Consider the following 21,705-nt stretch of genomic DNA (forward strand, 5'->3'; position numbering starts at 1 on the left):
TCACGCTCTACCTACCAATGTTTAAAGATTCAGAACCAGGTTATACAATTTTTATTTTATTTTATTTTTCTATCATATCCAGTCAAAGATTCCATAGATGTTGAACTTAGCTTTCCTTCATCTCTCTAACCCTGCAATTCTAATTTCGATTAACGTGTAGGTTGACTAAATATTTTTTTTTTTTTGATATAGTAATATTAAAATTATATTTAAAAAAATAAAATAAAATTATTTAATACATTTAAAAATAAAAAAAAACACGCTAAAAATCAATACCATATTCCCAAACAACCCCTAACTCTCCCTCCTTCCCTCCCTCCCTCCCTATTTATTTCTTTCAAATGGCGGGTTTAAGACCTCCCACGTCAATATCACAAACATCCACGCAACTTGTTACTTCGCTTCTAGTGTTACTTCTAACTCTTCTTCCATTAGCTCTTGCCGGGTTTGCATTTGTTCTTCAATGCCGGGGCGGGTTGACCGACCCCACTACCCGGTGGTCACATGATCACCATGAATTTCCCGTAATGGAGACTACCAGTGGCTTGACTAAGGATGTGGTTAGGAATTCGGATCTTCTGGGTCAGCGTCATTCCCTTTCTTTCCCTTATTTTCGTGATTGGAAATTCGGGTTCGGGTCGGATCTGAAACCCAAGGTGAGTTTTTTTTATATAGTATTTGTCGGGTTGTTTCGGGAGTGATTGATTTTTTATGGGTTTTCGGGTTTGGTTTAGAATCTGGAAATCTGGCAAAATGCTGAATCTAATAGTGTAAGGTTAGGATTCGATTAAAAAGATTGATTGGACATTTGAAATGAAAGTTATGGCTTTTATTTTTTATTTTATTTTTTTTATCTTTTTTTTTTTTTGGGGGGGGGGGGGGGTTTGTTGACTCAAGGTAGTGTTTTTAGCTTTATTTCATTTGATCATTTCTCTAATGACAAAAAACAAAATTGAGTGTTTATTTGATCGCTGAAAATTTTTTTTTTTTTTTTGGGGGGGGGGCGGGCGGGCGGGCTTGAAGTGCTTTGATCACAGCAAAAATATGATCAATAAGAACAGTTGTGTCAGGTGATTGTGTTAACAGTTGCTTAAATGCTGACCTGATCATTTTAGCATTGCCTTTGTTGATAATTCAAGTCGAATGCATATTAGTCCTAGATTTAGTTTCATTTAGCCTACCCCCGGTTTATGGTAATTTGTTGGCACTTCAGATTTTTAACTGCTTTCTCCATCCATCTTAAGTGTTCGTTAGTTCAACAACTGAATTGATTGTTTATAAATGCAGCTATTATATCTAATGTTATTGATATCAAGATTATTTGTTCTTTTGAAATGTTTAGTTTCATGAGTGATGTGGAGGATATTAACACACATGGGTTTTGTAATTTTGCTTTGCATCAGATATGTATAACGACAAGCACTTCTGCTGGCTTAGAACAAACTTTACCATGGATATTTTATCACAAGGTTATGGGAGTCTCAACCTTTTTTCTTTTTGTGGAGGGAAAAGCTGCTTCCCATGACGTATCTAAAGTTTTGGAAACAGTTCCAGTGAGTTAATTTTCAATTTCCTGATACGGCATCTGTGTTGGAATTGTAACTTGTCTTATGCTTCTGGGGGTGTGTGCTAGCTCCTCTGTGGTTTTATTTTTCTGTTTGTCATCTTCTGAATGTTTTTTTATGGGCTGTGTATGTCTTTTGCAGGGGGTGAAAGTTATATGCAGATTGAAAGAATTAGAGGAACAACAAGCTAGAGGGTTGGTGCCTTTTCTCTTGGATATCACTATTTAATTAACCAAGCTGGAGTATTTTGATCACCAGTTTCTTCTATTCATAGATGTGGTATACAGAAAAGGATGGCAGCATCTTTTCTATTGGGCATGTTTAGAAATATTACTTAGGTCCTAGTGTATTTTAGCCTTGTGATTTTTAGGCTTGGTGTACTCTTTCATATCATAATTCAACCTTTGATATGTTTGTCAATGATTCAACATACAAGGAATTGATAAAAAAATTATTGGCCAGGGGGACTTCTGAAGATATTAATCATTATGTGGGGAAAATTTGCCTATTGCAGTGGCTGCTTAAAATACATGCTTAGGATAGATACTATTTAGTTCACTTAGACCTCGTAGAACATAACTGAGCTTCAGTCCAATCTACTTATCATATGTTCCTCTTCTCACCATTCAATTCTAAAATAGGGATGACTAGCCTTTTTTCCCCAATCCTTTTGATACTGGCTATTCTTGTACTTTCATATCTGTAGTTTTAAATCTGACTGAATCTCATTTAGTTTTGTTTCTTTTATTATGTTTTGGGTTATTAGTCGGATCTGGAACAAGACCTGGTTGTCAAGCTTCTTCTACAAGCCATGTAATTTTGAGTTATTTGTGAAGCAATCCCTCAATATGGAAATGGCAATCGTCATGGCAAGGGTATGGATATTACATTCTCATATGCTTTGTAAATCATCAGCTTATTGATGTGTTTGATGAAAGCTTTACATATTTTACACAATGCAATTTCAGGAGGCTAGCATGGACTGGATTATCCATCTCGAAACTGATGAGCTAATTCATCCTGCTGGAGCTAGTGAATATTTCTTGAGACAGTTGCTGTCAGATGTGCCTGGAAATGTTGACATGGTTATCTTTCCGAATTATGTGAGTTGAACTGCTTTTATAAGATTCATATGATATATTACCTCTTGCAAGGTTGATTTGTAGGCTTTGGTGTCAAAAACTTTCTGCTCATCACAACGCTTAACTATTAGTTTCTTTTGTTCTGCTGTTCTTCTTGATATTTGATGAACATAATCATTTCAGGAGAGCAGTGTTGAGCGAGATGATATCAAGGAACCTTTTAGTGAGGTACTGTTTATTTTTCTCAGAACTTAAGCTAATTTATATTAACATTTGCCTAATATGTGTTGTGTGTGTTGGGGCAGGGGAAGGCTCACGTGTCGGGTGTGTTTTTGGATTTTCATGTCCCAGACACAATTATTCTCACCAATAATAGTTCATATTTATTTGTGGACATAGGTCTCAATGTTAAAAAAGAATCACAATCATCTTCCCAAAGATACATACTTTGGCAATTATGAGGAAGCAACCCGTGGTAATCCAAACTATTTTCTGACATGTGGGAATGGGAAATCTGCTGCTCGTATTCGAGACCATCTTCGTCCTAATGGCGCACACAGATGGCATAACTATATGAAAACACCCAAGTATGGTCACTCTATCCGATAACTTCACATGCACATGCATATACATTTTATTGCGCTTATGCATCTCCTTTTTTCTTTTTCTTTCCTCGTGTGACCTCCTCATTGGCACATCCATTATGTCAATTTTTGATGTATTTCCTTTATCTTTCCTGACTTAACATCATCGAGATGCATGGAGAGCTGTATCATTCGTTTCTTTATTTGTTGCACACTCTTAAGAGCTTCTCTGTAAACTTTGTTAGTAAGGTTAAATTGGAGGAGGCTGCTGTTCTGCATTACACCTACCCTAAATTTTCTGATTTGACTTCACGACGTGATCCGTGTGGATGCAAACCTATGAAGGAGGATGTTAAAAGATGCTTCATGTTCATGGCTGTAAGTCCTCATGCATGGTTTTTTTTTTTTTTTTTTTTTTTTTGTGTTGGTTGTTTTGTTTCTAGATTGAACTATTGCCTGTCCTCTCATTCTTTTGTGGGAACTGATTCTGTTCCTAAAATGCCTTTATCATGTGCAATAGGCATAATCATAGTTTGTGATTATATATGTTGTTTTTATTTCCCTCACTGTAAATGCATTTTATCTCTTGGGCTTCTATGGATGTGTTAAAACTCGGTAAAACCATTGCATGAGAAGACTTGATAATTTCTGAATTTTTTTGCTTACAACTCTATCATTGTTTTATACCGAACAGGCATTCATAATTGCTTCAACGGAAACAGAGGAGGAAATGCTTCACTGGTAATAACTATACTCCCATTTTCCTATATTTTGTCTTAGAATTTTGATATGAATCCATTGACCCCTCTTGAAGTTACATATGTGAAATAAAATACCTAAAAAATGTGCTACAATTATCCTATGCTCTCAAATCTAATGATATGGCGAGTTTCCTTAGCTTTATTTTGTTGGGTGATGTTTTTTGCCCTAAAATGCTATAAACCAACATTTTAAATCATCACACTCAATACCTCATTACATTAGGTACCAGGAAAGGATCATGTGGACTGATGAAGCACTGAAACTGAAACTCCTGAGAAAGGGCATCTTGACTCGCATCTACACTCCCATGGTGAGTTTCACTGCCTGAATTTTCCATCCAAAGTCTCTTTTCTAGTTCATCTTTGAGCTGCATAGGAGTTTAGTTGGTGTGGATCTGTGTACCATTTGACAATCCTGACGCCTTTCTTAATTTTCTGTTCACAGGTCATTGTCCATCGACTTGGGGAATCTGGTGTTTTCAGCTCTGTGATAGCAGCAGCACAGAAGTTCATATCATCAGTTAAGAATAGCAACTATTCCATGACAGCTGGAGTTGTTTCTTCAAGAAAGATTGGTCATGGTGGAGAATCTCAGGCAACTGCAAGAAGGGGCTTGCAAGTTTCTGACGATGCTTCTATATTTTCAGCAATTCCACCGGTCTCCTCCTGACCTGGAAGATATTCACATAGAGATGTGATCGCATTACATCCGCAGTAACCCTTGACCCCCTTGTCTTATCTCGTGTTGTTTGATTGGAGAGGGGCGTCAAAGTTCTTGAAAATATTGATGAACTGGAACTCGAGGGAGCAAGAAAAGCAGCTATGACTGTTGAGATGGGGCACTTCGTTGTGCAGTTTCATGGGGCCCTTCCCGATCATTACCCAAGCGCTGGTGTACATTTTGGTTTAGATATTAGGTTATATAGAGTTGAGGTGTAGAGCGGGATTCTGATCACTTACATATTCATGATTTGTCTTCTCGGTAGTATTTCTGGTTGCCGTGGCTGATTGTCTGCAGTTGTGATCTGAAGCCCTGCCAGACCAATTGTTGGCTTACACACGTTGCAGGGGACGAATACTACAGCATACATTCCCCATTCATGATACGGAAGGTGGTTCTTCATTGGAAATGACTTCTTGCCGTTGATTTCCACTATCTTACTCTCTCTACTTAGGCAGCTGCCTATTCATTTATTTTTGTGAAAATGTGTGGAATTTTATCAACTCTTGTTAGATTTTTGAGACCTATGTATCAATGATAGGAAGAACTTCGTCTTTATTAATCACTTGTAGATTATCGGACCAACAAATAGAACCAAAAAACAAAGAAAAACACTACCACAACTTAAACTAAAGAAACCATTAAAATGTCGGCTCGTATTTTTTTCTTCCCTGAAGAGGCGACGTATTTGCATTTGATTGACTTGGAAGTATTTATATTTGCAAACAACTTGTACTTTTATACCATCTGAGTATTCTTTTCATACCCCAACACAACTCCTAAGGATGCAGTCATTCCCCGCTACGAGTCTACTACTATGGAAACTACAATTGCCGAAGCTCAAACCTTGTTCCAGGCATAAAATCTATGGAAAGCATAATCGCTAAATGAAGCATGCGATTGTATTTGTTGATCCTTTGTGTTTAATGTTGACTTCAAATTTTCAGGAAATTTGGAGTCCCTGCCAAGGGTCGTAAAGGGGACCTTGTATCTGCTTTCAAGCAGTTCATGGCCAAGCAGATAGATGGTAATCAGTACTGTTAAAGTAAGTATTTATGTATTCTGGCAGTAATTTTGGGAGCTCAACTTGACGGATGTTATTTGTTAGTGTGAGAGGACTTTCTCTAACTATTGAAACGGGGAACCTTCCTCATTTACAAAATTCTGATAGTTAGCTGTTTCCCACGAGTGCAGGTGAAAGCTCTCAGGAAGAAGGATGTGTTTCCTTCAATTCAGTGGGAAATATTTCCCTGCAAAAGAACAGTAAATGTACATCTGATGAAAGTTATGCTGTAAGCATTAACACTGATTCAGAGGTTTCTGGGTTTAAACAGAGTAAGAGAAGGATGAAACAATCACACCGTTGAGGATGAAATTGTCAAAGTTGATGCTGGCAAAGTCACTACAAAGGAGAAGCTTTCAATTAAAACTGATGCTAGTTACTTTACCTCAAGCTGAACCCTGGACAGTTCTTGCACACAAGAAGCCACAGAAAGGGTGGATTCCATATAACCCCAGAACTATGAGGCCTCCACCTTTTGCTGATGCAGACTCTGTGAAGCTAATGTCTTGGAATGTCAATTGGTTAAGAGCATTATTGAAGTTAGAGGGATTCTCTGCTCTTGAGCTTGCCTAAAAGGAAGACTTTGATGTGTTGTGCTTGCAAGAAACAGAACTGCGGGCAAGTATCAGTTACATATTTGATCGCATGAGGTTTAGTTTAGAGTTTCTTGACTACATTTTTTCATTTCTGGAGCAAGGTTCTAGCATCTAGCGCCCTTTCATACCGAACCTTGGGTTGATTTGGTGAAATTGACAGTTTCTTGATTGGTTCCTCTGATTTTGAAAGCAGGAGAAGGGTGTTGATTCCATCAAACAATCCCTGATTGATGGTTATAAGAATAGCTTCTCAACATGTAGTAATGCCAAACTTGGTTATTCTGGCACTGCAATTGTCTCTCGAGTATGCTTATCCTTTTCTGGTTCTGTCCATAAATTTTCATGAGTCATAGAGCATCAAATTTGATCCTGAATATACGCTCTCCTGAAGAAGATGACTCTCTCTCTGATTCATATCATAAAATTACATCACATTACGGAATAACATCACGGATGAACATAGAAGCTTACTAAAATCCAAAATCGTTTCTAACTACTCAACAGACTAGCATGACATAATTACAATCTACTGATCTAGAGAATAGAATTTCAGTTTAGCCACTTCTGAATACCAAATAGTTCTGCCTTTACACACAGTTTTACTGAAGTTTGAAACAGGTTGGAAGCTTGACTACTTTCTTGTGTCAGAATCCATAGCAGACAATGTCCATGACTCCTACATTGTCCCTGATGTTACTGCGGGTGATCACTCTCCTCTCGGCCCTGTACTCGAGCTTTAGTTTTGCAAGAACCATAGTGTGCATGGGAATACACATGGAGGATTAGTTTGTCTTGGCAATTTGTTGAATTGGTGATTTTGGCCTTCTGGTTAATGCCAAGAACATATAATTCTGTCAGCACTGAAATAGGAAATTTATGGCAGATCCAAAGCAGATGGGATCTAAGGTTTGAACGATCCGAGTCCTTATCCATCCTAGCTGGCAGCCAATTCATGGCACCTGGTTAATGCTCGAGTAGCAAATTTCTTTTAGATACACGACGTGGATAATCTACTGGATAAAAAAAAAGAAAAAAAGAGAGAGAAAAAGGTGATCAACTTTTCAATAGCTAGAAAATAAGCTAATTATTAATTAAGAAAATGGTGATCAACTTTTCAAATGAGTGTTTGTGAAGGGTGCTAACTTTCATTTTTTTTGTGTATTGTGTATTTAAAAGTATTTTTTATTAGAAAATATATTAAATTTTATATTTTTATTATTTTTTAATAATTTTAATATATTGATATTAAAAAATATATTTTTTCAAAAATATGGATACGGAATAACATTATTTTCAAAGAAAATAAAAAATAAATTTTTAGAGTTGATTAGGTCAGAACTTGTCTAAATTTAATCGGGTCAATTAAAAAAAACTCGACCCTAAATTGAATCAGTTGCGGGTCACCAAGTCTAGCTATGGGGTCAGATCGGCTTGATAAGGAAGAATGGGCCACCGGGATTATTCATAATTGGCTTTCCTACGTGGCAGACCTTTGGTGGGCCCTCTTGCTCTTTTTCTCCGACATGGATACATCTGATTAGCTCCAATGACACGGGTGATAAAAAACCGTACCCCACCTGAAATGACCTTAATTTTCACACCGGTGGGTCCCGTGCTTGAAACGTGGTAACATCTTATTAGCTCAATGACACCAAAGTGAAAACAACAGTGCTCCAACTCTTATTATCTCTTCAACATTAACAAAATTGACAGCAAAAACAGAGAGAGAGCAGAGCAGAGCAATGGCAAGAAAGAGAGCTTCGGAACCAACTACAATAACAACAAAAGAAGCAATTGTTACAAGCGACAAAGAAACCAAACCTCCTCCTCTTCCTCCTCCTCGACAAACAAGCAATGACCAACCAATTGCACCACCAAAAAAAGGATTCATTTTTAAGCTCTCTCTTTTACTTATAGCCCCATACTTTTACTTACTCTTATTTCACTACCAGATCCAACATGACCTCATCAAACCTATTCTTATCAATGCTGGTCTTAGTCTTGCTGGGTTTTTTCTCACCGTTAAGTTGATTCCTGTGGCTTCTAAATATGTTTTGAAAAGGAACTTGTTTGGCTATGATATTAACAAGAAGGGTACTCCTCAAGGGACTGTTAAAGTGTGAGCCTTTATTCTTGGGTTTGTGTTTTTTTTTTTTTATTTTTATTTTATGATGTGAGTTTGTTTTAGATTTGTTGATAGAGGGTTTGGATTTTTGTAAATTTGTGATCTTTATATATATATATATATATATTGAGAAGAGGGGTTGTCTCAGATTTCAATTTTGGTTGCTATATTATTTTTTGCCTGTTTTTTATTCATCGTCATTGTTTATTTATTTATTTCACTGGCTGATGAAATTCTCATGAGTTGAAATTAATTTTGGTATTGTGATTGTCAAACTGGAGTAAAAGTTAAGAGAATGGATTATTGGTATGTTAGTTCTAAAAGATATGATACTTAGACAATGATTGTGTATCTGTCCTTGCGAATCCGCTTAATCAGATTTTTCCACTTTTATGTTTTTGGCAGGCCTGAATCATTGGGTATTGTTGTCGCTGTAGTCTTCATGGTTTTAACTATAGTATTTCAGTTTTTAAACTTCGCGCCAGATTCCAATGTAAGAATCTTTGACAATCTTCTGTTGCAATTTTTTTACACCATGCTTATATCTTTACTGCAGATTCTGTGTTTTCATGTTTCTACCTGTATGTCCTTGTTTGCTTCCCCGGTATTTCTTCCATTTGGTGTTTTAATTTGTGAACATGCAGTGGCTTGTTGAGTACAATGCAGCACTAGCATCAATTTGCTTCATGACTCTACTCGGATTCATAGATGATGTCCTTGATGTTCCATGGAGAGTGTGAGTATTGCTTGGTAGCGTTTGTTAAAATGAAGCTTGATTGGATCCTCATGGATGTTATTGTGTTTATTAAGAGCAGCAAATTATTGCTTCCGTCAATTGCTGCCCTTCCATTGCTGATGGCATACGCTGGACATACAACTATCATTATACCAAAGCCTCTTGTTCCATATATTGGGCTCAAGGTTTTGGACCTGGGTATGTTTTTTAATTCCAATAGTATGATATCATTGAATGTCATGATTGTTGCCCTCCCTCCCTCCCTCTCCCTCTCTCTCTCTCTCTCTCACACACACACACACATGCTACTTTGCTAGGATTCATCCTCATCATGAACATCAATCTAATTTTAAAAACATACTCCTAATTTCATAGTAAACTTGAGACTTTTCATCATAGAACTTGAATTTCATTTTTCAGTTATATGAAAAGAAATAGAAACCATTGTTTGAAAGAAAGTCGATAAAGCCTTACAAGTGGCCGGAGTTATACCAGCATGTGCTTAATGGTTTTTTTATTTTGTTTTTGACAGGATTTATATATAAGATTTACATGTGGTTTTTGGCAATTTTCTGCACAAATTGCATTAACATTCATGCTGGTATAAATGGCCTTGAAGCTGGTCAAACAGTTGTGATCGCATCTGCGGTAAGCATAGAGAGTTGCAGAACAACTGGATTCTGACTCTTTATGGATCTGACACAGCTTAACAATTTTATAGATTTTGATACATAACGTCATGCAAATTGGAGCATCTGCGGATCCTGAGTATCAACAGGCTCATGCATTCTCTGTGTATCTTGTCCAACCCTTACTGGCAACCTCTTTGGCTCTGCTTTCTTACAATTGGTATTAACATTTGATTATATTTATCAAGTGATTTTCTTACTGTTCTTTCTGCGCAGCAAAGTAAAATTTACTCTTTTATTTTTTCAGGTATCCTTCTTCAGTCTTTGTTGGAGATACTTATACATACTTTGCAGGGATGACGATGGCTGTTGTTGGGATTTTGGGCCATTTTAGGTGTGTCCTGTGCCTGTTCAACGTTCTGTTATTTTTTTTCACAATATATGTATGGGGAGTTTTCTAATTCATTCAAGTCATCTCCATGCATGGGTTAAAACCTAGAACATGGCATTTAGAGTTTTGACATGTGAACGTGATTGACTACCTGTGCAAGCTCTGGATGTTGTGAAATTAGCGTATTCCTTACTAAATATTTTTGAAATATAAGTTCAAACTAGAGTTACTTGTCAGTATGTACATTAGAAAATACTTGTTGCTTTTCTTTACCTTATGTAACCATGCACTATTTTTCTCTTTCTCATTATGCAATCTCAATCAAATGATAGCTGATCAATTGTGCTATTAGGATATACATTGTCACATTTAAAGATCCTGTAGATCTGATATACTGGGTTTTTCTACAGTTACTTTGCATTTATCAATATGCCTATCCATAACCTCATAATTGAATTTTTTTCCCCTCATTTTTTGAACAGTGAAACGCTCCTGATTTTCTTTTTAGCACAAGTATTGAACTTCCTCCTGTCAGTTCCTCAGGTTTGATCTCATAACTCTTCTCCCCCAAGCTTTTAAACTCCAATTATCCACTTAGGCATCTAATTTGCGGTTCCACTTCAGCTTTTTGGCTTCAGGCATTGTCCAAGACATCGTCTACCTAGGTAGATTCTCTACCCTCATTGAAAGTTTGTACCGAAGGGAATTTCATGGCCCTTCTTATGTGAATCTTCTATGGATGTCTTAAATTACATGATTTTTTTTTCAGGTTCGATCCTCAAACAGGACTTCTTACAGGAACAAATGATGGGACGCTTGTTAATTTTTACTTGAGAATGTTCGGCAGGAAGACAGAAAATTCACTTTGCATGCATCTTCTTCTTGTTCAGGTGATTTATTTGTTTGTTAAATTTTATCTTTCTCCTTTTACTTGTGCACTTTGGGGAAGGGGCTTCTTGCCTCATCGAGGGTTTGGACTTCACTATCCCATGCTTCTCACAATTTTGGGACCAGGGAGTGCCGCTGGCCCCAAGCAGGAGTTCCGAGCTTCTTGATAATGGCACCTGACTGAAATACCCACATAAACCAATATGTTTGTATGATACAGACAGCCATCTCATTCAGCTAAAACTAGGAAAATGTGAACCAAGCTTTACAATTGATTCTTGAGTTTGGGTCTTCCATTTTGAAATAAGTTTGCTTCACTTGATTGTAAACAGGTAGGTTCCAAAGCAAACCAAATAGAAACCCAGTTGCATGAATAATTCAAGCCTAAATTATAATCTAATCCCCTTTAACTTCAACCCTATTAAAGATTTTACCCTCTGAACTAAACAATCCCTTATTTTTGGTGTCTAAACATTGCATTTTTTTAATGTGGCCCTTCCAGTTCTGCTCTGCAATAATTTTTGACATATATGTGTACATTATTTTTTTTGTATAATTTTGTAGAAAAAGAATTAAGAGAAGCCTCCTACTCTATCTCACTCTTCATCTACCTCTATGTATTGTGAATAACCTCCAAATCATACAAATAACTTTACTTCATAATTCTCCGCATCAAGCATCTTCACCATTTTATTTACTTTTCTTTATCACAAGCCCTTATCGTTACCACAACCTCAATCTCAGCACCAACCATATGTACCCCAAATACCTTCCTCTTTCTTTTCTGTAAATTGCAGCATGAATAGGCTGGTTTTGTTATTGAAGATCAGGTGGGCATCATTATTTGATGGGATAAAGAAATCATTGCAGCTTGTTGATATTGTTGATCTTGTTTGACTTGCACGACTTGTTTCTATAACTGTTGTAACATGTGAATTTTTTGTTGTTTCTGCTCATGTACTTAAGGTGGTTTTTCGTAGAAATTATAGATTCGGGAAAGAAACAGAGGTCTGAGCATCTTCATACCAGTTTTTTCTATTTGTCAGCTGGTTACTGAAAATGCTGGAGAGAAATTAGGATTTCCCTAAAAAGTTTCTTAGTCTTATTTTCGTAAAAATATATTCATCTTTAAAATGTAGTATTGTGCCTTGCTAACCAAACCCTAGTTTCCCTAATGTCAAGGATGCCACTCTAATATTAAATTAGTTTGACAAAAATTAGGGAATTTTCAGTTCCTGAAGCAATCTCAAATAGAGTTGAGGTTCAAGGGGTTAAATTAGCTACATTGTTAGTCTTACTTTGGCCTCACTTCAACTGCAATGATTTAGTAACTGCATTGACTTCTGTCTTGATCTGATCAAGTTTTGAGCACGGATGTTTCTTGCAACATTGTTAGTCTTACTCAACTCATGTAATGATTGCCAGCACCTGCGTTCCGCTTCGGCATGTGTGTTCTAATATCCTGCCTGTGGTAACAGGCACTCGGATGCTGCATTTGTTTTGGGCTGAGGTATTTGCTCACCGGTTGGTATAAATGAGGAACATGATCGAAGAAGCGATCTTCTGGTTGTATTCATTAACATGCCGAAGGTTTTTCTAACTGCATAGTTTTGTTGGATGATTTGGCATCACGCTCTAAAGGGAAGTACCAATCATCTGGGGAACGTGTTCCAATGGAGGACAAGCACTTCAAGATGATGCCAAGATTTGTATAGAAAGAAGCATGATGTTTCACTGAGATTTGACTTTTAATGCAATTTTGGGGATCTTTAAAGCGAAGAGACTTGATAAAGATAGAGAGTGTTGGCGCCCATTAACTCTTGTGTCGTCACTGAATTGTCTCGGAAGATTGATACACCTCCAGTTTCACCATCGCCACCATGTGTTCTCTGTTTCTTTCCTCGGTATACCCTAGCATTGAGAAAAGGATGTCATGTGTCAAAGCTCCGGCGAAACTGGCGTGCTAGTCCTCTTCCTCTCCAGTGAGAGGAGAGGAAAAACTACCAACCATAAGCAATAACAGAAACTCGTCAATATCATTCTTGCCTCACGACATAAGATCTCATTTTCTTTTTGATTTTCAGGAGAGACAAATTATGAACATAAACGAGCCAAAAGAATGAGAACAGGGTCTACAAGTATTAGTGATATTTCATTACAATGCAGGTTTACTAATAAAATGTTTGCTGCAAAATTTTGACTAGTAGCAAAAGTTCTACAAAAGAAGCGATCAAAATACAAGAACCGACAGTAAATAAACTTCCTGACCCAAGATGGACATGTAAATCACATTTACTGGGTTCAAAAGTCGTGAAAAAAGGGAAGCAGAAACCCCATTTTGGTCACCATTTCAGTCACCTTTACTGCGAGGACAAGCTAAACAGAACTGCAACATATTAGGAATAGCATCATACTATAAATGGAGACTTCAGCAGAACTGCACATTAAAGATATCTGATAGAAGAGAAATTTCACTACAGTAAGCATTTATCTCTCCGAAAGGGGGGGGGGGGGAGTTTCATGAGGTTGGGTATTCTGCTCAAAGCAAAGTTAGAAATGCTCAATTCATAATATAAGATTTGGCCAACAGTTTATCTTGTTTGCTACAGGGTCCAAAGCCAACTCATTCAACCTCCATAGCATCCTTTTCATTGCTTCTGCTGGACCACAGCTTGATGGTTCGATCATGTGAGACAGTCGCAATTAGATGTCCATCTGCCACCAAGCAACAATGCTCATCCAATCAAAATGAAGCAAAGGGTAATTCATCAATTAGCAGAACAAAATGAGTTCTCCAGAGGAGCAATTAAATTAAACCTCATTTCAAAGACAAATCAAAAAATGACCAGAAAAAACAAGCCCTTAACCTTCCGCACGCACAAACAAATGACACCTTACTTTATTTGAGCAAATGGCAGACCATAAATGAAAAGGAGCATGGCTAATCCATGAAGCCATGACACAACAATTCATATAAGCAAAGTTTTTAAGAAGATAACACTGAATCAAGTAACTTAGTATATGAACTGGATTAGTTTATTTTGAATTTTTTGGCTTTCCCTATCACAACTGTGAATTACAAAAAATAGAAGGACATTGTACAGAAAAATCTCGGGATCAGATCCCAACAACTGAATAAATAAAACACAACCATTAAGAACTTTCAAGGTGTTCCAAACGGAACTCCATAAGCATTCTCAGTCAGTATGTATAATAATACCAGCAGATAACTGCTGCCTCATTTCATTTCTTTGTGAACCAAATAAACGCAACTAGAATTCCAGTTTTTAGTTGCACAGAAGTTGTAAATGGAATTGACAGAACCCAAAGATTACTTAGGAAAAGAGAAACTGTCAAAGAGAAAGGGGGTAAACAAAATTTGGCACAGTAAAAAAAAAAAGTGGCAGATAATTTGAGGATGGACCAATGGTAACGGTTTATGGTGCAATGGTGGTAATATATTGACAATTAGCACATCAATTGTGGTTATTAAAATAAAGGTGAAGCAAACAAAAGATAAATAGTTCATGAGAAGTGGTTAAATGATCTCAAATTTGGGCATATATGACTTATTTAAGTGGGGGAAATTACCTGCACTAATATCCAGCGATGTAACTTTGGCTTCGTGAGCTGATAATGTCTTGACATGCTTAAAATCTCGGCCAGACCAAACCTGTTAAACAGAAATTCAATGCCTTCAGAATAAAATAAACAGAAATTCAATGCCTTCAGCAGTACAAAACAATCAAAATGGTTAGAAATAAACCAAACCTTAGCAGTCATGTCATATGATGATGTAACCAGATAATAGCCTTCTTGGGGCTCAAACTTTACTTGTGATACAAGATTTGAGTGTGCTGGTATGACATACAATGATTTTTTCTTCCTTAAATCCCATATCCGGCAAGTATTATCCTCTCCGCCAGTCGCTAAATGATAGCCATTGGGTGAAAAGCTGATCCCAAGAAGCTGAAAATTATATGAAAGATAAATATGGTCCATTTAACAACTATACTTTCCAAATAAACATAAACAAGATTCCCGTAAGAAAAGGGAGAAAGATTCAGAAAGAGTCTCTCACCGGCTTGACATGGCCTTCCAATGCCATTATACTTCTCCCAGTACGTAGGTCCCAAACACGTGCTAGCGCATCCAATCCACAGGATGCTGCTAATGATCCATCATGATGGAAAGCTATTCCATAAATGCTCCGACTGTGACCTTCTTGAAGGAGCAGCTCCACACCAGAATCTATATCCCACAGTCTCCATGTCTTATCAAAGCTCGTGGTGCCCAAGTACTTCCCTGATGGATGGAAAGCAATGCGAGCAAGACGGTCTAGATGACCTTCAAACTTCATCAGGAGAGAACCATCAGTGTTCCACAACCTTGCAGTTCGATCAGCGGAGGCAGTTGCCAAATGATTGTGCACAGGAGAGAAGGCGACATCAGTTGCACGTTCCATGTGTCCCTTTAAGTTAGAAACCTTTGTAACTTGAGGCACGCTCCATATTTTAGCAACTCCACTTAAGGAACTGCATAAGCAGAATAAAGCAAGGAATCAGATTATGGAATGATCATGGTAATCAAGAACAGGAAAGGGATAGTTTACTTAACACAATACTCGCAAATGACTTTATTATGTGATTGGTACTGTCTATGTAAGAAAGATTGACCGTGCTGTCAGATGTGATCTGTCATGTTGTGAAAGAAGGGGGGGAATAACTGTTTACAAGCAAGCAAGAAAGAGAGTGGCAGCTAACAGAAATGGATTAAATCACAAAGAGAGAGAGAGAGAGAGAGAGACCAGGTAGCGAGCATTTCTCCATCACAAGAGAAGGAACAGCCAGAGAGTGGCCGGTCATCTCCAAGCTCACTGCAATTAAGACTCAAACTCTCCGCCTGATTCAGAGTCCAATCAATCTCTGCATCTTCATCTTCATCTGGGTCATCTCTTTTTCTCCTTGCACGTTGAAGACGCAAAGCTGCCTTTGAAATGGAGTATTTAGCAATATCAATTCTAGCATCCAGGAGCTCTTTCGACCCTTCAGTGTAGAATGGATACTGAACAAATTCTTCCTCGGCATCTTCTGCTGCCGCAGTAGATGCAGCCTCCTCTTCCTCATGAACTTTCATCAACTTCTCCAGTTGTCCTTCAGAATCCAACTTAGCCATAAGCATCCTCAACCTGTCCCGTCTCTCCATCTCTCGTTCTCCGAATAGAGTTATAGGTTCACCAAGCCGGCGAAGACGAGTCCTAACTGCCATATCATTAGTAGGCACTGCCAAAGCAGCAGCACGCTTCTTCATCATAAACTCCTGCATTGCCTTTTGCTGCCGTTCTCTCACTAGTCTGCTGGCTTCTGAAATTTCATAACCCCCAGTTGACCCCGGGGTAGTCCCTGTGGGACTTAATTCCTCTTGGTCAGAATCTGAGTCGCTAGTTCTCATCTCGCCATTTTGCACTCCAGGTGGCCTAGTTGCAGGCGGTCGGATGGGGAGCGGTGCTAATGGGCGGGGAGGAACTATAGGTATTGGAGCAATAGAAGGCAAAACTGGTATTGAAGATGGGATTACTGGCGGAATGATTGGTGGAGTTGGTTGAATAGGACTAGAGTTATCAATCATCAGTTCATCATCAGGGACTACAGCAGAAGATTCTTCTGAGAAATTTGACAAAGCGGGATTTTCCTCTTCAGCTGCCATGACAACCTAAACAAGCAAAAATGAGGGTTCAAGTAAACAAACCAATGCACAGATATCCCAGAACAAACATATACCACCTAGATAATTTTATCATAAATTTAAAAGAAAAGGAAGTAAATCAAGCTGTTAATATGAATGCCAATGGTCTTTTTTTTTTTTTTGGGGGGGGGGGGGGCGCTAAAAACATCTGAACAATAAACATACTATTTCTTTTCTTTCTCGTTGGGGCATTTTAGCAAACAGGGGGCGTGCGTTCGTAAATGTTTAATAAAATAACCCATAAAACCCAGTTACCAAATCTTAAAATCTGAAGTTCTTTTACTCAGGACCAAACAGAAATCCAAGTATTCATTGCAAAAAGAAACGAGTAGCTAAATAACTAAGCAGAGAACCCCGCAATGAAAAGGAAACATTAAAGAAAAAATAACTTTGAGACTCTGGTTCTGATTCTGGTGCTTAAAACTTAAGTTCTTCAATATTAAAAGAGAAAAAAAGAGAATCGTAAAAGGAATTCACAAATTATAAATCGGTGTACCTGTGTGTGTATTGCTGGAGAAAATCGCCTTTCTAGGACAAGAAGCAGACCTTGAGAGCTTTGTCGAACCCTTTTAAGTTTTAACTAAAACACTGTTATGGCGGGCTTCCAAAATTTCCTTTTTGGGCTTTAATATTCAGCATAAATATGGGCCATATGAACTAAATTTCTTTAACGTCAGACTTGACGGTAAGTGTGTTTGTTTTTTCTTAAAAATTATTTTTTAAAATATTTTTTATTTTAAAATAATTTAAAATAATATTTTTTTTTTTTAAAAATATTTTTTTTGATATTAATATATTAAAATAATTAAAGAACACCAAAAATAATTAATATATTTGTAAGATGATTGAGAATATTTTTTAAATATTTCTTAAAATTATTATAAATAATGTGAGAAAAAAAATGATTTTAACCAAATTAATATCCATCCAGTTCCAAAAAAAACCTTGGCCAAGCCAAAACCTAGATTATCAGCCAAATACTAGATTATAAATCAGATTTAAACTATGATGTAACGCGAGAGAAACCCAAGTTTTAATTCAAAGTATTATCCAATCAAATTTAATAATTATAATGTAATGGGAGAGAAACCCAAGTTTTAACTCGGAAGAATTGGCTCGAGGATACAGAGCCCGTTAAAACCCAGAAAAAAGAAGAGATATATTAGTATTTTTTTTATTATTATGCTGGAGATTATGGTGTAAATGAGAGGTGTTTGGTTCAGTATATACTCTTCTGAAAAGAGTGCAGTGTCAGGATTGAATCCACTGGCTAAAACCTTACGCAACCTGCTGGTGTTTCCTAGGCAAGAAAAGCAGCATTGCGTTGCTTGAGGCAGTAGAAACGAATAGCAGGTGTATTAAGGTATAGGGCCTTGCTTCCACAATAGTTGACGCGCATAAATCTTTATAATGATTCCTAGAAGCCATGTTAGGAGCAGCGAAGAAGAAAACTACTTTCAAATACAAGAATCATCATCAGGATAGCAGGACTACCTCCGTCTCAATAGAATCATCATCATGATTCTGCCCCTTGAATTGGGATTAGAATCCTCATTACATGCATAAAAATACCTCTACTTGATGTCATAACAAGAAAAAGTCTCACAGCATATTATGCCTCGTGCTTCTTGAAGCAAGCTACAAAACTGCAGCTTAAAATCCAACATGACAGTGCATTTGTCAGGTTGGTATCATCCTATTATATTTACTACTAGTGGTATATGCTTCGACACACAACAAATAAAACAATAGGGGCACAAACCCCCTAAGTTGTTGCACTATATACTTCAATCAGATCCCTGCTTTCAGGCAGGTAATCCACAAGGATTCTTGGAGTTCCACTGCCTTGAACACGGTCTCTTCCAGATGCAGCTGTCAATAAACAAAATTTACCCTCCTCCTCCCTCTTCCATGCCTCCACAATCCGCGATCCATTGGATATTCATCACCATGAAACCTGGAGGTTTTATAACTTGACATTTGCCAACCAGTACCTTCCCTTCTTTGGTTATAGCCATCCAATGTTCCCCAGTCACCACCAGTTCCATCATTAGCATTCTTCCCGTCATTGCCAACATCCCACTCATTGTTGCCCCAACCGAACGAATCATTCCAACAATCCCATCCACCATCGTTCATGGCTTCATTAGGATGAGTAACATTCCTTCCCCATGGATTTTCATCACTAGTGACCTTATGGTTGGAATCCCAATGTCCAGGATCCAGTGCCGAATCAGGAACCTTTTGAAATTCCTCCTCAGCTCCCCCCCATCCAGCACACGAAAATGACTGATTCAAGAGGAGGGAACTGCCAATAATGACAACCTCCTCTCCTTTGGTAATCTCATCATGATCTTTCGGTTCCCGCTCCAAGTCTAAAAGCAATTCGGGGTCAACACTGGAGTTCCAATCAATTTCATCAATATAAATATCAGGATCAGGTAATGATATGTTGCAAGGTAGGCCATTAATCTCAGCCCAAAATCGGTTTTTAGCATTGTGAAATGCCTCTTCACCAGCAGAGTCGTTCCACTTAACTACATTCTCATATAGATACATAATTTTTTTGGTTTCCAGGAGCTTTCTCCATGGAATTGAACCAACTGAATAGCAGAATCTCTTTTCCCATGAAGGTACAGTTGGCTGCCAACTACCTGAAAACAAAAGGCAAAAATATAAGATAAACTATTCCTATACAACAAAAAAATAAAATCGATGTTTCAAGGACAATGAGGAAAACAAGTTTCGAAAAGAGGAACAACAACAGAGTGAATAGAAAGCATGTACAATGTAAGAATCATTGCAGACAACAGGTAATGCCAATGATATTTACAGAAAAAAGCACTAGAAAAGGACAAAGGATATCTAGACAACAAAAAAAAATAATAGACAAATACGACACAAATCTTGTATAAATCTAAATAGAAACACTTCAGACGTTCATTCTTTTTCTGCCATAGTTTCTATTTTGTGCTTTTTGTATGCAATCTGCATACATTTTTCAGAAAGAATTCCCAAATATATTTTAACACTTTCAAATTGATCAGTTTCTTGTCTGTACATGTCTGGTAGGAAACTTCAGAACTCGAACGAATTCTCAGAAATAATTCATAAAGACAACTGCTGTGTATCTAAATCGACATCCACTGCTAAAAACAGACCAGACCAACAGAAATTTAACAAAAAAAATAATTGCATATTTTATAAAGTGAAACACTTGAACACTACAAACAGAAACTGCACACATCACCAAGCACCTTGCCCTAACAAGAAGCGCCGACATCTAGAAAACAATAACCAGTTCTAAACAAATTAAAGTGTATGAAACAATGATGCGAAACCACGAAGGGGGAAAAAGAACCAACTCCAACATGTCACAACCCCAACAGAAAGAAACCTTTTTTTGCCCGAAAAACAACAAAAATAACCCTTCAGGAAGAGAAATAACACCAAAACAGAGGCTGCCACGACAAAATCCAACAAGAAACTACCCTCTTGAGAGAAATAAGGAAACGTTTAAAGGAAATCACAAAGTAACTCCTGGTACAAGGCCTTCAAAAAATCAAAGGAAGAGAACTCCACATACCATGATGAGGAGGTTTTCTAGAACGTGATCTTGCCGTTCTTTGAACTTCTTGATGTTGATAAATTTCACCCCTGTGTCTCCTCCTATTATTCATACTCAAAAAATCCAATAAAATCCAAAGGGTCCTCCGGAAACCAAAAAAAGACACTGTTTCTTGTTTCAAACAAGGAGAACACAGAGAAAGATCAAAACTTTTTAAATGAGAACAAAAGGTGGGTATTGTTAATTTTTTATTAGACACTTGATTGATCAAGGAATAAATTTTGGTGGCTGAAGAAGTATAAAAGAATTTGAGAGGGCGATGGTAGTGGTGATCACACCTCACGAGAAGAAAAGTTTTGTTTATAAAATAGTAAGGAAAGTCCCAGGTATTTGATTTTGTCTTGAGTATTTATAGCCCCTGTTCTTTGCTTAAATTACTAGTTTATCAAATTCTTGCTCTGCAAGGACTAGGTCACTGTAACGTGTGGGTTTTCGCGATGCTGTACTTTTATTAAAAAAAATTCTATTTTATATTATTTTATTGTAATAATATTAAAAATAAATTTAAAATATTAAAAAATAATTTTTTATCATTTTAAATATATATATATATATATATATTTATATATATATATATATAGGTCTCTGGTTATAAGAAAAAATATATTTGATAAAAAAACCGGGTCTCAAACAGGTTTTTTAGTGTTGTTCGGGTCACAAGTTAATATAACAAGTTAATCAGTTTTTACCGTATTTTTATTTATCCCAATCTTTTATTTTATTTAAATCGATATAGTTATCAAATTTTTAAAATTTTAAATTGACCGTTATAACCAGTTTAGATTTAATAGTTTGGATATTGTTGAACGGAAAACATGGAAAGTTTCCTGAACATCTTAATTGATTTTTTTCCATTCAAGGTTCAAGTGGTTTTTTAATATATCTTCTATTTTTCTCAATAATATAGAAGTGTGGATGATTTGTATAACATGACAATAAAAACAATTAATTTGAAAGAATGAACGCTTTAAAATATTTTTAGACCAATTTATTTGTTAATTAATATTAAGTAATTCTTCGAATGATTTTAAAAACACACTGTTTATATTGAACTAGTATATTTATAAAACAATAATTTTTTTCAAGGTAATGATGGCCCAAAATATAAATCCATGAAGACATATAATAAATTTTACTCATTCAACAATATTCTCTTTATTTTATTATTTCCTGGTTGAATTAATCCAAAAT

The 21,705-nt window shown here is 36.8% G+C and overlaps 4 protein-coding genes and 1 pseudogene across 6 annotated transcripts; 3 read left to right on the forward strand and 2 right to left on the reverse strand.

Annotated features, from left to right (window-relative positions):
* Positions 1-306: 306 nt before the first annotated feature.
* On the forward strand, positions 307-6,452 carry LOC118053070 (glycosyltransferase-like At3g57200). 2 transcript variants are annotated; one of them, XR_004688313.2, is made up of 12 exons: positions 307-656; positions 1,404-1,553; positions 1,707-1,759; positions 2,332-2,440; positions 2,534-2,668; positions 2,831-2,875; positions 3,047-3,234; positions 3,477-3,609; positions 3,926-3,972; positions 4,216-4,303; positions 4,438-5,104; positions 5,661-6,452. XR_004688313.2 is itself a non-coding variant. In XM_035064219.2 (11 exons), the coding sequence occupies exons 1-11, from the start codon at positions 342-344 to the stop codon at positions 4,660-4,662; spliced, it is 1,488 nt and encodes a 495-aa protein (XP_034920110.1). In that variant the 5' UTR covers positions 307-341; the 3' UTR covers positions 4,663-5,271. The 2 variants fall into 2 exon arrangements, 1 of the variants encoding a protein (XP_034920110.1); XM_035064219.2 differs by lacking the exon at positions 5,661-6,452 and having other exon boundaries at positions 4,438-5,271.
* Positions 4,815-6,487, forward strand: LOC118053141 (DNA-(apurinic or apyrimidinic site) endonuclease, chloroplastic-like; annotated as a pseudogene).
* Positions 6,488-8,059: 1,572 nt separating this feature from the next.
* Positions 8,060-13,651, forward strand: LOC118053072 (uncharacterized). Its single transcript, XM_035064221.2, has 11 exons — positions 8,060-8,491; positions 8,903-8,990; positions 9,142-9,233; positions 9,313-9,431; positions 9,766-9,881; positions 9,955-10,082; positions 10,170-10,256; positions 10,736-10,796; positions 10,878-10,918; positions 11,023-11,143; positions 12,620-13,651. Exons 1-11 carry the CDS (start codon positions 8,115-8,117, stop codon positions 12,677-12,679), a joined length of 1,290 nt encoding a protein of 429 aa, XP_034920112.1. The 5' UTR covers positions 8,060-8,114; the 3' UTR covers positions 12,680-13,651.
* Positions 13,275-17,518, reverse strand: LOC118053071 (U4/U6 small nuclear ribonucleoprotein PRP4-like protein). 2 transcript variants are annotated; one of them, XM_035064220.2, is made up of 6 exons: positions 17,383-17,518; positions 15,949-16,853; positions 15,223-15,676; positions 14,913-15,110; positions 14,733-14,814; positions 13,275-13,856 (listed from the first exon to the last, which is right to left on the reverse strand). In XM_035064220.2, exons 2-6 carry the CDS (start codon positions 16,845-16,847, stop codon positions 13,765-13,767), a joined length of 1,725 nt encoding a protein of 574 aa, XP_034920111.1. In that variant the 5' UTR covers positions 16,848-16,853; positions 17,383-17,518; the 3' UTR covers positions 13,275-13,764. The 2 variants fall into 2 exon arrangements, with proteins under 2 accessions (XP_034920111.1, XP_073265834.1); XM_073409733.1 differs by lacking the exon at positions 17,383-17,518 and adding an exon at positions 17,052-17,312.
* An 820-nt stretch (positions 17,519-18,338) lies between these two features.
* Positions 18,339-20,840, reverse strand: LOC118053073 (uncharacterized). The gene is made up of 2 exons (XM_035064222.2): positions 20,473-20,840; positions 18,339-19,540 (listed from the first exon to the last, which is right to left on the reverse strand). Exons 1-2 carry the CDS (start codon positions 20,564-20,566, stop codon positions 18,762-18,764), a joined length of 873 nt encoding a protein of 290 aa, XP_034920113.1. The 5' UTR covers positions 20,567-20,840; the 3' UTR covers positions 18,339-18,761.
* Positions 20,841-21,705: the final 865 nt, after the last annotated feature.

This window comes from Populus alba, chromosome 6 (assembly GCF_005239225.2).
Source record: "Populus alba chromosome 6, ASM523922v2, whole genome shotgun sequence".
NCBI classification, from domain to species: domain Eukaryota; kingdom Viridiplantae; phylum Streptophyta; class Magnoliopsida; order Malpighiales; family Salicaceae; genus Populus; species Populus alba.

What these genes read in the sequence shown, in the direction of transcription:
- LOC118053070 (XM_035064219.2), top strand. Translation starts at nt 342, where the DNA reads ATGGCGGGTTTAAGACCTCCCACGTCAATATCACAAACATCCACGCAA. An exon ending in TGGCAATCGTCATGGCAAGG is followed by an intron (nt 2,441 to 2,533) that starts GTATGGATATTA and finishes ATGCAATTTCAG; the next exon opens with GAGGCTAGCATGGACTGGAT. An exon ending in TGGTTATCTTTCCGAATTAT is followed by an intron (nt 2,669 to 2,830) that starts GTGAGTTGAACT and finishes TAATCATTTCAG; the next exon opens with GAGAGCAGTGTTGAGCGAGA.
- LOC118053072 (XM_035064221.2), top strand. Translation starts at nt 8,115, where the DNA reads ATGGCAAGAAAGAGAGCTTCGGAACCAACTACAATAACAACAAAAGAA. An exon ending in CCTCAAGGGACTGTTAAAGT is followed by an intron (nt 8,492 to 8,902) that starts GTGAGCCTTTAT and finishes TGTTTTTGGCAG; the next exon opens with GCCTGAATCATTGGGTATTG. An exon ending in CTTGATGTTCCATGGAGAGT is followed by an intron (nt 9,234 to 9,312) that starts GTGAGTATTGCT and finishes TATTAAGAGCAG; the next exon opens with CAAATTATTGCTTCCGTCAA.
- LOC118053071 (XM_073409733.1), bottom strand. Translation starts at nt 17,078, where the DNA reads ATGCCCCAACGAGAAAGAAAAGAAATA. An exon ending in AACGAGAAAGAAAAGAAATA is followed by an intron (nt 16,854 to 17,051) that starts GTATGTTTATTG and finishes TTGCTTGTTTAG; the next exon opens with GTTGTCATGGCAGCTGAAGA. An exon ending in TGGAAGGCCATGTCAAGCCG is followed by an intron (nt 15,111 to 15,222) that starts GTGAGAGACTCT and finishes TATAATTTTCAG; the next exon opens with CTTCTTGGGATCAGCTTTTC.
- LOC118053073 (XM_035064222.2), bottom strand. Translation starts at nt 20,566, where the DNA reads ATGAATAATAGGAGGAGACACAGGGGTGAAATTTATCAACATCAAGAA. An exon ending in TAGAAAACCTCCTCATCATG is followed by an intron (nt 19,541 to 20,472) that starts GTATGTGGAGTT and finishes TTTTGTTTTCAG; the next exon opens with GTAGTTGGCAGCCAACTGTA.